The sequence below is a fragment of the Anoplopoma fimbria genome, chromosome 12, assembly GCF_027596085.1.
Source record: "Anoplopoma fimbria isolate UVic2021 breed Golden Eagle Sablefish chromosome 12, Afim_UVic_2022, whole genome shotgun sequence".
Taxonomy (NCBI): Eukaryota; Metazoa; Chordata; class Actinopteri; order Perciformes; family Anoplopomatidae; genus Anoplopoma; species Anoplopoma fimbria.
This window is the reverse complement of record NC_072460.1, coordinates 12,946,986-12,960,227: the sequence shown is the minus strand read 5'-3', so window position 1 is coordinate 12,960,227 and position 13,242 is coordinate 12,946,986. Positions and strand designations below refer to the sequence as shown.

The 13,242-nt window shown below is 40.7% G+C and overlaps 1 protein-coding gene across 1 annotated transcript; it reads right to left on the bottom strand.

The window, feature by feature from the left end:
* Positions 1–1,445: 1,445 nt before the first annotated feature.
* Positions 1,446–3,646, bottom strand: neurod4 (neuronal differentiation 4). Its single transcript, XM_054609832.1, has 2 exons — positions 3,483–3,646; positions 1,446–2,522 (listed from the first exon to the last, which is right to left on the bottom strand). Exon 2 carries the CDS (start codon positions 2,514–2,516, stop codon positions 1,446–1,448), a length of 1,071 nt encoding a protein of 356 aa, XP_054465807.1. The 5' UTR covers positions 2,517–2,522; positions 3,483–3,646.
* Positions 3,647–13,242: the final 9,596 nt, after the last annotated feature.

Below are 13,242 nucleotides of genomic sequence, written 5' to 3'. Positions count from 1 at the left end.
TACACACGCATCCTTCAACAGACTTATGCCGCAAAGTTCTCCTTTATTCCAGCAACTTTGTATTAATTTTTTATATGAGTTTGTCCATGGTTGTTATTGTGAAATGAATCTGGACCACTTAACATTCATTTTCTTCAGTCCAAGATTCTATTTTTATTTTTGTGTTTCTGTATTGGAGATGATATGCCTCCCTATCAAATTACTGATAGATGTTCTTACACATGTTAACATTAGAAACCTGCACTTAATCACTGCATATTGTGTGAATTCAGTAAAACACCTGAAACTGAATGTGTGCAAAGAGAACTTTCATTAGGGGAATGTGATATGTATGATGGGATTGAGTTACCTGTTAATATGATCAAATATTTAAAACTGAATGTATTTAATTTGGATTTTGTTGTGAATTTTTTTTTAATCAAAATTACTCTTCTGACTTGTGGTGCCTTATGTATAAAAAAAATTGGTAGCTGTCAAGTATTTCATGATACTTATCACATCAGTTCAATTTTGAAATGCTAAAAGAGCTTTATTTTTATGGAAGCCTCACTACATTATTAAAATGAAACTGGTGTCCACTTGAATTGATGTAGCTGCATATAAGTACCCTCAGCTTTATTGGGAGACGTGCATTTTCTGTTGAACTGAAATTTAGGTACGGGATGACAGCATATAAGAAAACACGTGGCAATTATTGTTACTATGGAAATAGCATATAATATAAGAATATTTATTCAATTAAGTGCGAAACAGCAAAATATTTACAACAGTACAGTATGACAAAAACTGTGACACCAAATGAACAAGTATACCTGAAAGACCTCAAATAAATTAATTAAATACAGTACAGCTGCTAGTGACTGACAACAAAACCAGTAAACAGTGAAACAAAAACGATGCTGAAAAACTATAAAAAAGGACAAGACATTATCAAAATAAATATTAAATACAGATATAAATAAATGCATTGTGTTTCAAATGGAAAGGGGGATATTGGCCGTATGCCTCCGTGCACAATTTAGGTTATAACTTTTTGTTCAATTTCTTTTGATATGCAGACATGCACATCTAACAAATTCATCTTTGTTTATTTTCTACACTTGAAACATCTGTGTAATGCTTTAGTGTGGATATCTGATTTGGTCAAATAATCTTCACTCTAACAAACGAGGGGGCAACTTCTTCAGAAATAATTAAAATCAAAATGAAACATAATCATAACAAAAAATAATAAATAAAATATTAAAGGTTATGGGTGCGTGTTTGTATCAGGTAGATTGAGTTGAGGTGGTGAGTCTCTCTCTGAGCGTTCAGGGCTGTCCCAGAGTACTGGACAACATAATGCAAACCATCTATCTATACCATTGTTTTTACAGCAGTTCATTGAGGAGCCGCTTTCATTGAGGAGTCAATCACTGGGCCTCCTGACTGTTCATGGTCACATTTCAGATGCTGCCCATGTGAGAGGCGACCAGGTGAGACGTGTTATAGGAGTCAAAGGCCACGTCCAGGGGCAGCTCGTAGCGTGCAGCTTGAAAAAGTGGGTGGCCCTGAGGACCTCCTGGTAGGCCCCCAGTCGTGGAAGTGGGGTAATGGTGGGACGAGAGGTAGTGGGCATGGTGGCCAGGGTGGGATGTGTAGGTCCTCTCTGACTCACGGGGAGAGGGCTCCTGCTTCAGGGCAAAGTTGCCACTGATGCTCAGTGGGGGAGTGAGGGGCCCGTCGTATGGTGGAGTGCCGCTGCTGCACTCGTTAGGGGAGGGGTTGTCATACACAGACCCTTTGAATCCCTTCATGTGGAGGAGGTGGGAAGCCTCCAGGGAGCCATAGGGGGGGCTGGGAAGGCCTGGAGACGGGTAGCTGAGAGGATGGCCAGCCTGACCCCCCACACCACCCAACCCCAACCCCGGGCCGCCACACTTATCGTCCATCTTGGTGAGCATCACTGGACTGGGTCCCAGCTGCAAGCAGCCGGCCAGGAGGTTGCTGGTAGGCTGAGACAGACCTTTACACAGCATCTCCACAAAGCCATGACTCTCAGGGGACTGGCCACTCTCAAGCGACTCCGACAGAGCCCAGATGTAGTTGCGTGCAAGCCGCAGAGTCTCGATCTTTGACAGCTTCTGTGTCTTGGAGAAGCAGGGCATCACTCTGCGCAGACTTTCCAGGGCATCGTTCAGTCCGTGCATACGTGAGCGTTCCCTGGCGTTGGCTTTGGTTCGCCGGGCACGAAATCTCTCCTGTCTGGCTTTGGTCATCTTCTTCCTTTTAGGGCCTCTCCTTTTTGGAGCCTGTTCTCCATTTGGTCCAATCTCCTGCTCCTCATCATCCTCCTCCTCCTCCTCTTCCTCCATATCCTCACTGCCCAGTTCTGTGCAGGAGTGGATTCGTCCATCTACAGTCAGACCATGGCTTTCCTCTCCATCCTGAGAGCTGCCGTCATCCTCCTCCAGCCAGCCGAGGGAGCTCACCAGCTCGCTCACATCCCCACTCTTTCCATATTGTTTGGTCATCATTTTGATCTGAAAAATACAGCACAAAAAGTCGGTGATTCAACAGCTACAACTTCAAGTGTGTAATATCTTAAGGCCTTTACTTGTAAATGCATGATGCTTCTCTTTCTCTCTTTTTATGTGATTAGGAGATTTTGTATTGGGATGAAACTGGAAGAAAAAGCAGTGCCTGACATAGTGACTGGCAACTCTTGTCCCATGAATAACAGAATGAGGGCTCTCTTTTCAGCACTGAACTCTGACCAGCTCACTCCTCTTTTCAAGAGCTGGTGGCAACAAACCAAAGTTATTTGGAAGAAGCACTGTAATTATCTCAAATGCATCATAGTGGGATATGCTGATATTAAGTATAGATGGCTGTTTTTAGAATGAATGGCCCCCTGCTGTTATACTATAGTCGCTACAGATTTGTATCTCTAGGGACTCTGTCAATCTGGGACACAACGGGATTTACCATAATGCTCAAAGATTAAATAGGCGACATACAAGTCAACACACATGTGGACAACCGCCCACATCTCAGGGTTTGCTTATTTTTTATTTTTTTTTAACATCTTTAAGAATAATGCATACAGCCCAAAAGTTAGAAGGAATAAAATCAATATATTGTTTCTTTTTTTTTTAATGTCCTGGGACATATGATTTGCTATTGTTTTGAAAGAAAAAAAACTGTCCTAGTTAATTATTGTGCACTGATGCGTAAAAGTGGGACAAATTGCTGTCATTTCTGAATTCATAACTTTAGACTTGGCAATTGTGTCTGGACTATATGCTACTGAACACAGCAAATACAAGACTTTTTTTTTACAACACATTTAGTAAATTAACTGTAGTTAATTTGTCTGCCCCTGAGAGGACAACACAAGTGCATGTGGTCATTTTAGTAGCACAAGTTTGGATCACTAATGAGATCAATTTGGGACATTTTTCTTCATACTGAACTGATGATGAACAAATGTGTAAACTCACCTGTTTGTATTTACCGCTCGCTCTGTGCAAAATAAAAGAAACACTGGTCTAAATAAAAAGAGATCTGCAGCTGAGTGATAAGTCCAGAGTAATTTCGTTTCTCTCTTCAAGCATCCGCCAGTGTCCCGAACTCCTCTGTGTCCTCAGATAATCATGAGTGCGCGTGGAACTTTCATCTACAAATGACACGAGCTGTCTGATATGGTGGCCTTTAACCGGCTAAGCCCCTCCCCCAGGCGCCCCACCCACCACCAACTCAGCCAAACGCGCGTGGCGGGCTCGTGGCCAGAAGTTTCATCCAGCAGATGAGTGAGGGGCAGATAGAGTGCGCGCCCATGTGCACGTGCAGACAGTGTTTATTTGTAAATCACGAGGTCCTTATACACTTGGAGGGATTGAGTCAGTGCAGAAAACGTGCACGCATTGGGAAACAGTTAGATCCTAAACATGCCCATCATAAATGATAATAATGTAAATGAATATATCTGATCTTTAATGGGAGCACATATCTACCCACATACACGGGACTTCCAACTTTTTACCAGCTACAGATTATTTCCCCCATTTGCTCAAACGCCAACTTTCTTAGCTTCATCTCACACTATATATTATCTGCTTAAATATTTAGGCTTCACTCTGTAACATGGTTAGGAATTTTAGTGTTTGGTTGCAATTTTAGCAAAAAGCAAAAATGATCGACATTATTTCTCACAGCACTTGCACTGCATAGATGTTCCCCTAAAGCTTTATTAGCATATACATCTTCCCACATGGAAATGTGTCAATAACCCCCACATATTCCTATATTCGGTTTTAAATCCCTGTGTTAACCATCTTAATCGATTATCTATCTCTTCATTAGTCGGTTGGATTATGAATTTTCCACCTAATTAAACACAGTGTAGGCCTGGTCTTCGCTGAGTAAAGAGACGCTCTTCCATGTGTGCGTATTTAAGTGATGTTGACAGCTCAGTGTGCAGAGAGCAGGTGTGTGCGTTGTTCACCCACTTATTCAATTGTTTTCTTCCATTTTTAGCGTCATATTCTGTCCCCAAGGACTATCTGATTATTGAATCGATTGGAGCTATGATGAACAGACAGGTACTTTATGGTAGGCTCAACAACTGACCCAGTCAGGGGGTATTGTAAACACAGTAACTCCGTATTTGCTACTAGCCAATCAATGAAACATACATTGTCAAGACGGCATATGCCCTCAATTTGTACTTTATCTATTTATTTATGTAGTGTTTTCTTTATCTGTTTGTTGTTGGGTTTTTTTGTATAATAAAAGTTAAGCATAAACACTGCCAATGAATAGACACAATTTATTTCCACGCAATCCGTGTAGGTCTTGAAATGACTATATGGCCTTTGTTGTTTATACACTAATCGTTTCTCAATATTGTACATATTCCCCAAGTTTTGACTATAAATACCACGGCATAATAAACGCCCGCCCATCCTCGTGCGTGGCGGGCCGCAGCGCAGTGGGGGTTTATTGTCATCACTGGCCATTGACAGCCGGGGTCTCGCGAGCCGCACGTGCCCCCGCATTGATACTATTGTGCGAGCGATTGGGCACAGCTGTGTTCGAGACTTAGACTGAACTTTGCCAACTGCACTGTTGGTTCTCCTGTTTCTGAGTGTGCCGTGCAATTTGCATGTCTGAGAAATAAGATGTTGTCACGTGGCTCATCTGCAACATTGCGTAAAAACAGGCACTTATCCAACGATTTATTGAACAGAGCCTAACAGATGGCTGGATATAGGAAGCGTTGGGGTGAGGGGGGGGGAGGAGGCATCTGTTGCTTGGATGCTCACGCGTCACCGCTTGCCCAAGATGATGTCTCGTGCTGAAACAGCATTTATCCACCTCGCCAACGGCCCTAATCACTCCTGGTCAGTGCACTGGCCATAAAGGCATGTGGACAGAGAGAAAAGAGGAGCCCTGCCGCTTGGTTGTGTGTGTGTGTGTGTGTGTGTGTGTGTGTGTGTGTGTGTGTGTGTGTGTGTGTGTGTGTGTGTTGTCCCCATATGATGTGTAAGGCAACAACTCTAATGTGATGTGTCTAAAGGTCCCCAGGTTCATGCACCTCACAACACACAACACACATGCACTATAGCTTTCTGTCCCATGAGTGTGAGCATGGCCTTCACCACACCTGCAGCCTGCATGGGGAATTGGAGTCTCGCAGTCTCCCACAATTCCCATTGGTTTCCCAAATGACTGACTGACTAACAGAGAGGGAATTGTGTCCTACTCCCATTTAAGTAGTAACATAGATAGCCAGCCTTCTGGAAGAGTTCACCGTGGATACATCTGAACATACTTTTGATGACTTTGTATGATTTTTACCTGGGTACTCCAAAATATTCATCTAATAAATGTAAGTTTTACCATAGTTATGAAGTTAATTGCTGACTTTGCATGTCCAAAATAAGTTTCTTACCAAAATAGTGGGTCTACCAGTCGTACATTAGCTATTTCAGTGCTGTTGTTAATGGGGGTAACCTCCGACCTCGCAAAAAACGCTGCCACAAGTGAGTTGTCTCTCGCTCTGGTCCCTTGGGACTCAGAGTGGAATGGGAGGGATTTGTGTGCTGCTCTGACAGATGGGTCCTTGTTCCTGTCTTTTTCTTCATCTCTATCTCCCTCTCCCTCTTTCCCTAAAACACAGACACACTCACACACACCAAGACTGCACGAATACAATAGGAATTAAAGCTCCTCACACATGCTCCCTGGACCGCTTCTGAAAGCTGAGCCCCTTGTAGTGATCATAAAAGATGGAGGGAGCGTAGATTTGCAAGAGGGGTTGGCGTGGTAAGGGGTGGGGGTCATGTCAGGGGATGATGAGGGAGATGAGATTGTATTGTTGTCAAACCAGAAATAAAAGTTTTCTCGTGTCAACCATTTTCCAAGTTTTGTCTGTAACACTTTTTAGAAAAGTTTCTTGAGCCAGTCTATCTTCAGCATATGCACTTTACCTGACTGTTTTCAAGTTTTTCCATTCTATTGCTTAAATGTGTGTGTCTGTATGTGTGTGTCTGTCTGTTTGTGTGCTTGTGTGTGATTGTGTAAAGAAGTCCCAGGGCTCAGTTCTCTCCATTTGCTGCTCATTGAGGCTGAATGTGCTTAAAGCAGACTTTCCTGAGGGAGAGACTGACAGCCTACTGATTCTGCTGCACACAGGGGGAAATCAGTGGTCTACACATACACACACATACACACATACACACACACATAAACACACACACAGACAGTTGTGAATCATGATCTTTTAAAATTAAATCTCTTGATGGAAACTGATTCTTACACCACTCTTTGTTAATGTTTCACTGTAAATCATATTTAAGTGAGATATATTAGATAAGTCTAAATGTTGAATCATTTTAAAAGTTAAACCTCAAGCCAATTTATTTTCTTCATAGAACGTTGGAGATCAAACTATATTAATCATTTAGATCACAACATAAGTTGGAGTTTACGGTTGCAGGTTTTAACTGTGCTATATGCAGCCAATGTACATAATATCTTTACACATGAACACACAAGATGCAAGATAGATACAAATATAAAAGATTCACTCAAAAGAGACTGAATTAATGCCCCACAGACGAACAGACAATTATCTTTATCTCCTTGTGTAGGAATATAATCCCATGTTTTGACTCGACACTAGCATAAACATTTTTTGGGCAAATGGCTCTCCATATCCATAAAACTAAGATGTCAACAACTTAGAGTTTTCTAGTTCACAAAGTGAGTCTTGATAAGATCTAGCAGCATCTCATCCAGGCAATATGAGCAGATTTTGTGCATCTTATTCCTCTTCCTTTGGGCTAATGGATTTGGAAAACATTCCAATTGGGCAGAAATGTAGCTACAGAATGGGAATCTGGCCTGAGGGCAATTCTCACTAAGTGGGGAGAGAGCCACTAAACAAAGGTGCCTGTGGTTTCATATTCAGGATACTTTACAACCTCCGTCCCAGGACATCAACAGTGTTTTTGGGTGTGCTGTTAGTGGGGGCAGACGAGGGGGAGGAGGATCCATCTGCCATGCTGCCGGTCCTCAGGGAGACGGGCATATCCCAGGGGTGTTTTGGAGAGAGAGGGGCTGAAAGGATTACACCCAACCACTAATCAACGACGGTAATCTGTGGGCCCCCGTGCAAAATCCCCACCGATCCAAATAACAATTTGGGACAGAAGAAAAATTCTCAGTGTACAGGGGTATCTAACCGATGTCATACAACCTGACAAATCCAAGGACAAATACAGGTGATTTTTAATTGGGAGACTCAACGGTGGAGGTGTGATTGGCAATGAGCCATAGTGTCTCTGTGATCAGGTGCAAGTGTCCCACAAGTGGCCTCTGATTCCCAGTGTGACCATTATGCAAATACAAAAAAACTAGGCAAGCCTGTAACATAAATTAGTATAACGGATAAAAGCACTTTTCTAATCAAATCAGATTGCAAAAGGTTTTTCTTGCATTCTTTCTGGACGTGACCCAAAATAATAAACTATCAGAAATTGTAAAAATATTTCTTGAGTGTTTCACACATTTATTTATTTTCCATTTCTTTAAGGGAATCAGAAATTGCGATCATTTGTCTGTAGTCTTGAAGATGAACGTCCAACAGCTGATTTCATTTTGGTACAAGGTGAACCCTGCAGAAAAGTTTTCCCTAAGCTGTCCAAAGCGTTTGAAACAGCAGGAACCTACCAAAGGTGCAGCTGCTGAGCGGTTGTCCTGGCAGGTTTTTTCATCTAATAAAAGACTAGCAGGGAATCAAGTTGCCACTAGTTTCATGGTCCCTTGTCAGTATGGTTTTGATGTCTGGAGTCTGGGTGGGGTCTGGATCTGGTAGTGGTGGGTTTAAAGCTCCACAGGACTATAGAAGATGCTGCCTAATGATGGTGCCAGTCCTCCAGGGCATAGGGAACTGGAGCATCCTGGCCTGCACCACCTCTACCTCCTGCAGTATGCCCATTGGCTAGGCAGCCTTTAAGCTGCCTAGCCCCGTAGCCTCATTGTTTAGTGGGCCCAGCACTGTCAATATTAAGCCTGGCTAATGTGATCTAGAGGCAGCTGGAGCAGCCCCGATTATTACCATGACACAGCCGACTGAGGGGTGTAATATCATTAAAAATAAATCAGGTGGTTTGGAGATTTGCTGCAGCATGGGGGACTTTGAATGGCATTATAGTGGGAGAACTGCCATAATTTCATTAGTCAGTTGGGCACCTCAGAGGATCTGTTGAAACATTTCCTTTAAGTTGGAGTAATTGAATTTGCTTTCACAACACTGCACACAAAATTATAGAAAGGGAAAATGATGATAGTAATGTTTCCTATTAAGTGTCTTCTGATTTAGAAAATTTAATTCAGACATGTTAAGAACTATGCAGACACATGGATAGGATAATGTTTCAATTTGCTAATTATGGTATGCTATATTAAAGGTAATCTATTTGAAAGCAGGCATATCGTATATTCCCATTGTTATTATTAGCCTCTTGTGGTGGATTATTGTTGGGAATGATGAGGAAAACGTGAGGCACTGCTAATCTTCTTAAACTGCTTGCCACTGAGCTGTCTGCTCGGCCGACCCATCAGTAATCAGCTGGCATTAGGCTGCAGGCTGACAGAATGTATTAACATTTCAAAAATAAAATAGTAAAAAAAAAAATACACTGTAGCTTTTTTCATGTTGTGTAGATAATCAGGATGGCTTTGTAGGGGGGTCTTTTTTCCTCATTTTGCATGTTCGATCCGCTATTAAAGCGCCAGGAGTGCCGTTGGTCTCGCAGCAAGGGTCTTATGTCGCTATTGTTTTGACGCTCGAGCCACATAAACGGTAATTTCAAGGCCCATTGAGCGCGCGATGGATTGTTCCCCAAACCCACTGAGGAGTGGGTAGCATTGATTATTGGAGGAGCGGGTAGAGTGACGCCAGAAGTTGTTTATCTGTTTTCTCTGCAGTGACGTTAAATGCAATCATTTAATATCGAAATAGTGCGTCACGCTTAAAGCCATAGATACACCTAGATCATTTTACTTAAGTTAAGCACAAACTTATCAGGCTACCATAGAAATGTACCCTTCTTGAATTAGTCCTACCCATGGTCATACTAAAATAAAAATGACTGATTCTGCAGAATGGCCCATATCTATTCATTGTGTGGTTTATATTATATGTTGTATTATTAATCTGAATCTGCGAAGTAACTAGAGCTGTCAGAAAAATGTGGTGGAGTAAAAAGTAACATTTTCCCTCTGAAATGGAGTGGTGCAAAAGTATAAAGTCGCATAAAATATAAATACACATGTAGAGAACAAGTACCTCGAAATGTTGAGTGTTGTAAATGTTCCCTAGTTAAAATAATCCTTTATTACTTTCAACCACTGGATGGATTTATAGACAGAGAGATAGAGATGCAATGCCTCATCATCGTTATCATCGTAAAAATACTGTTCTTTTTGAGTCACAGGCTCTCTGTTGTAGCAAAACATGCATGAGGCAGACCTACAACTCAATTAACGGACGGATTATAATTTGGTTTGAGATGAAGCCCGTTGAAGCAAAAAGCGTTCCGTGGTCGTGTCTTCCTGTTGTATAATAGTGACATCTAGTGGCACTATTCTGAACTACTGTCTCATTTCGGCTCAATCATACTATAAATGTTGTGCACATAAACAGGTGGTGGGAGAAGTATTTTACAGATTCGTAACTTGGCTTATAAGTAAAATAAATAATACCACATTGTAAAAAATACGACATATCAAGTAAAAGTCCTGCATTCAAAACCTTACTTAAGTAAAAATATTTAAGTATTGCAACATCTGCGTAAAGTATCAAACGTTATATTACTCATTCTGCAGTGAAATGGTCCGTCAGGGTGTTATTATATAGTGTTCCTGGATTTATATTAGTGCTGCATTAATGTGTCCGTTGCATTTGCTGCTTAAGATTGTGTATAATCTAACTCCTTGAAATAGTATTGAGTAGTTACATCTACAGCGATGCATTATATTCTACAAGATCATCATGTTTGCAGCGTCACCCTCTGGTGGAAACCATGTATTAATAAAAAGTCAACTTTTCATGAGCTCAGAAAACAGTCCTGTTTCCAGCACTGTGACCATGCTTTTTACAGCCAATCCAAGAGAGTTTTAATAGTTTATTTATTTTAAGATGAAGGGGATCTTCTCAGCCAATAAAGGAACATTTCATCCTTTAGTTTATCAGAAATAAACAAATTATAAATCACCAAGAGAATGGAAGTACCTCAAATTCTATTTCAGTACAGTATTTTGAGTAAATGTACTGCATTCCACCATTTGGGGGAAAATAACTACAGTAGACTAATAGCAGTTACAAAATACCCCCTCACCAGTGGAAAATAAACAATAATAATACATTCAAAAGTTAATTTAAAAAATAAAAGAGCAAAATCAAATTAAAGTGGCAAGATTAAAGTACTCATTATGCAGCAGAATGACCACTGTCAGTGTTATATTAGTATAAATATATTAAGTATATAGTGTTTTAGGTGCAATACTGTTTAAACAGCATTGTAATGTTGTAACTAATTGAGGTGGAGCTTTTTTATACAATTTCATTATTCTCTTTAATCAGACTATAATGATGGATCATAATCTAAAAATGATGATATAATCATTCACATTTTAAATCTTAATCTGTAGAGCACTTATTTATATCTGACAAATAAATATAAGGCAGTGAAAAGAATAACTTACCTCTGAAATATAGTAAAGTGGAAGTATAACATAGCATACAACAGAAATCCTCAAGTCCATGAAAAGTGTACTTAATACAGTTGACTTAATGTAAACCACAAATATAAATGTGTATTGTGTATTGTTCTGTAATAAACAACATGCACATAATATAAATATTTATAAAACAAGGGGGGAATGAGGAAAACCAAGACAAACAAAAACGTTAAAAAAAAATGCTTCATACTATTGTATTTGGGATCGATTTGGATCCATTCGCAAGTGTTGTACAAGCTAAAAAAATACAAGCATTGATTCCCAAAATATCCATTCAAAATATCCACATATGACGGGCCACTCGTAGATCCTTGTGCACTGTTCAGGCAATATATTGCGTATGAATCATCGACATTCAATCCTGCACAGAGAAAAACACATGTTCGATTCTTAATTTGGCTATAATCTTGGTGAATGGTTTCACACCTAGTGTCCTGCTTCTCTTCTTCATGAGCATGTAGCATCAGTGTCAGCAAGTCTGCAGCAAATAGGAGGAAGAGCAGATCTGGGAGCAGAAACAAAGAGAACATATATTTATTCTAGAACAGTTTATTATTAGCTACATGCTGGTTTGTAATGAGACACAGAATATATGACACTCCTTATAACATCTCTTAATGAGTCTGAAAAATAGGCTTTTGGCTAAAATCTTTCAATTGAGCCCCAACACACACACACGCACACACACACACACACACTCACACACATTTCTGACCCAAATAAAAGCATGCGCTTGGAGTCATACAGCTGAGTCTACTTCTTTCTATATCGATCCCCCTCTTCATACATTCGAGCTTTCATCTCTACTCCTCCTACGCTTTGCTTGACAAATTCACTCGAATGCTATTCTTTATGTCCACCTCTGCCTCATCCAACTGCTCCCTGAGCACCATCGGCATCATCAACCTGCTTTTCCTCTCCCCTCCCCTCAGCTCCACAGGAGCAGCACAACCGACACACTTTATTCATAGCTTGATACCTCCTCTCAGCAGCCCATACCAGCAGCTTGTGCAGAGATTTGAAGTTTCTGGCTGCCCAGGACGTTAGGAATGGCTCCTAAAAGAGAATCCTCCATTAAGAAGTCTCCTTCACCGGTGACCCAACCCAGACTGGGTCCTCCTTACCCCTGCATTCCTGTGGCTCATGTAGATCCAAAACCGGCTCTAGAGCAGAAACCTAGGATGCTGCGTCCTTCGGATTCACCATTTGACCCCACTGCTTTGGAGGTGAGTGGAGTTTACTGCAATAAGCTTTTGATGACAAAGCTAATGTGGGGCATTCACTAAATTAAGACTATGTCTAAAAACGCCATGTCCTATTCATCTCATCTATGATTTCATGTATGGTGTCAAGGTATCTTAGCAAGATGGTAAATCAAAACAGTAATTTGTTTGCCAGTTAGTTCTGTAAAAACATGCTATGCTGATTAGTTGCAAAGTAGCTTACTACAATACTGATGCTAATAAACTGTCAGCATCAATCTGGAATGAGACTGAATCTAAGCTAAGTGAAGAAATGGGGCGCTGAAAGGCTGAAAGTGAGAATGTCAGTCAGTGACCTCCTTAGGGATAAAGAGGCTGTTTTCTGCCACAGTGTGTGCTATTTATTTCATCAAGAAGGAGATTCCAACAAATGAATGTGACCTACACACCTATTAATACAAGCGCTATTATTAGGATCAGAATAACAAGACAAATCTCCAATTTAAAATTCAAACTGAGGACATTTTTATTCTTCACTTCATTAATAATTTAGAGAGGTTTTACTTGCCCCATTTTTCAAAGCTAGAAACTGGCTGCAAAGAGAATGGACCTCCCCATACTTCTGTCATGTGACTGAAATAACAGCTCGTTAGAGATACATCACAGATATAAAATGACCGACATGGGGCGTTTTGTTTACAGTCATATTACAGATATAGTACAGCCTCAAATCTTTGTAGTGACAAAT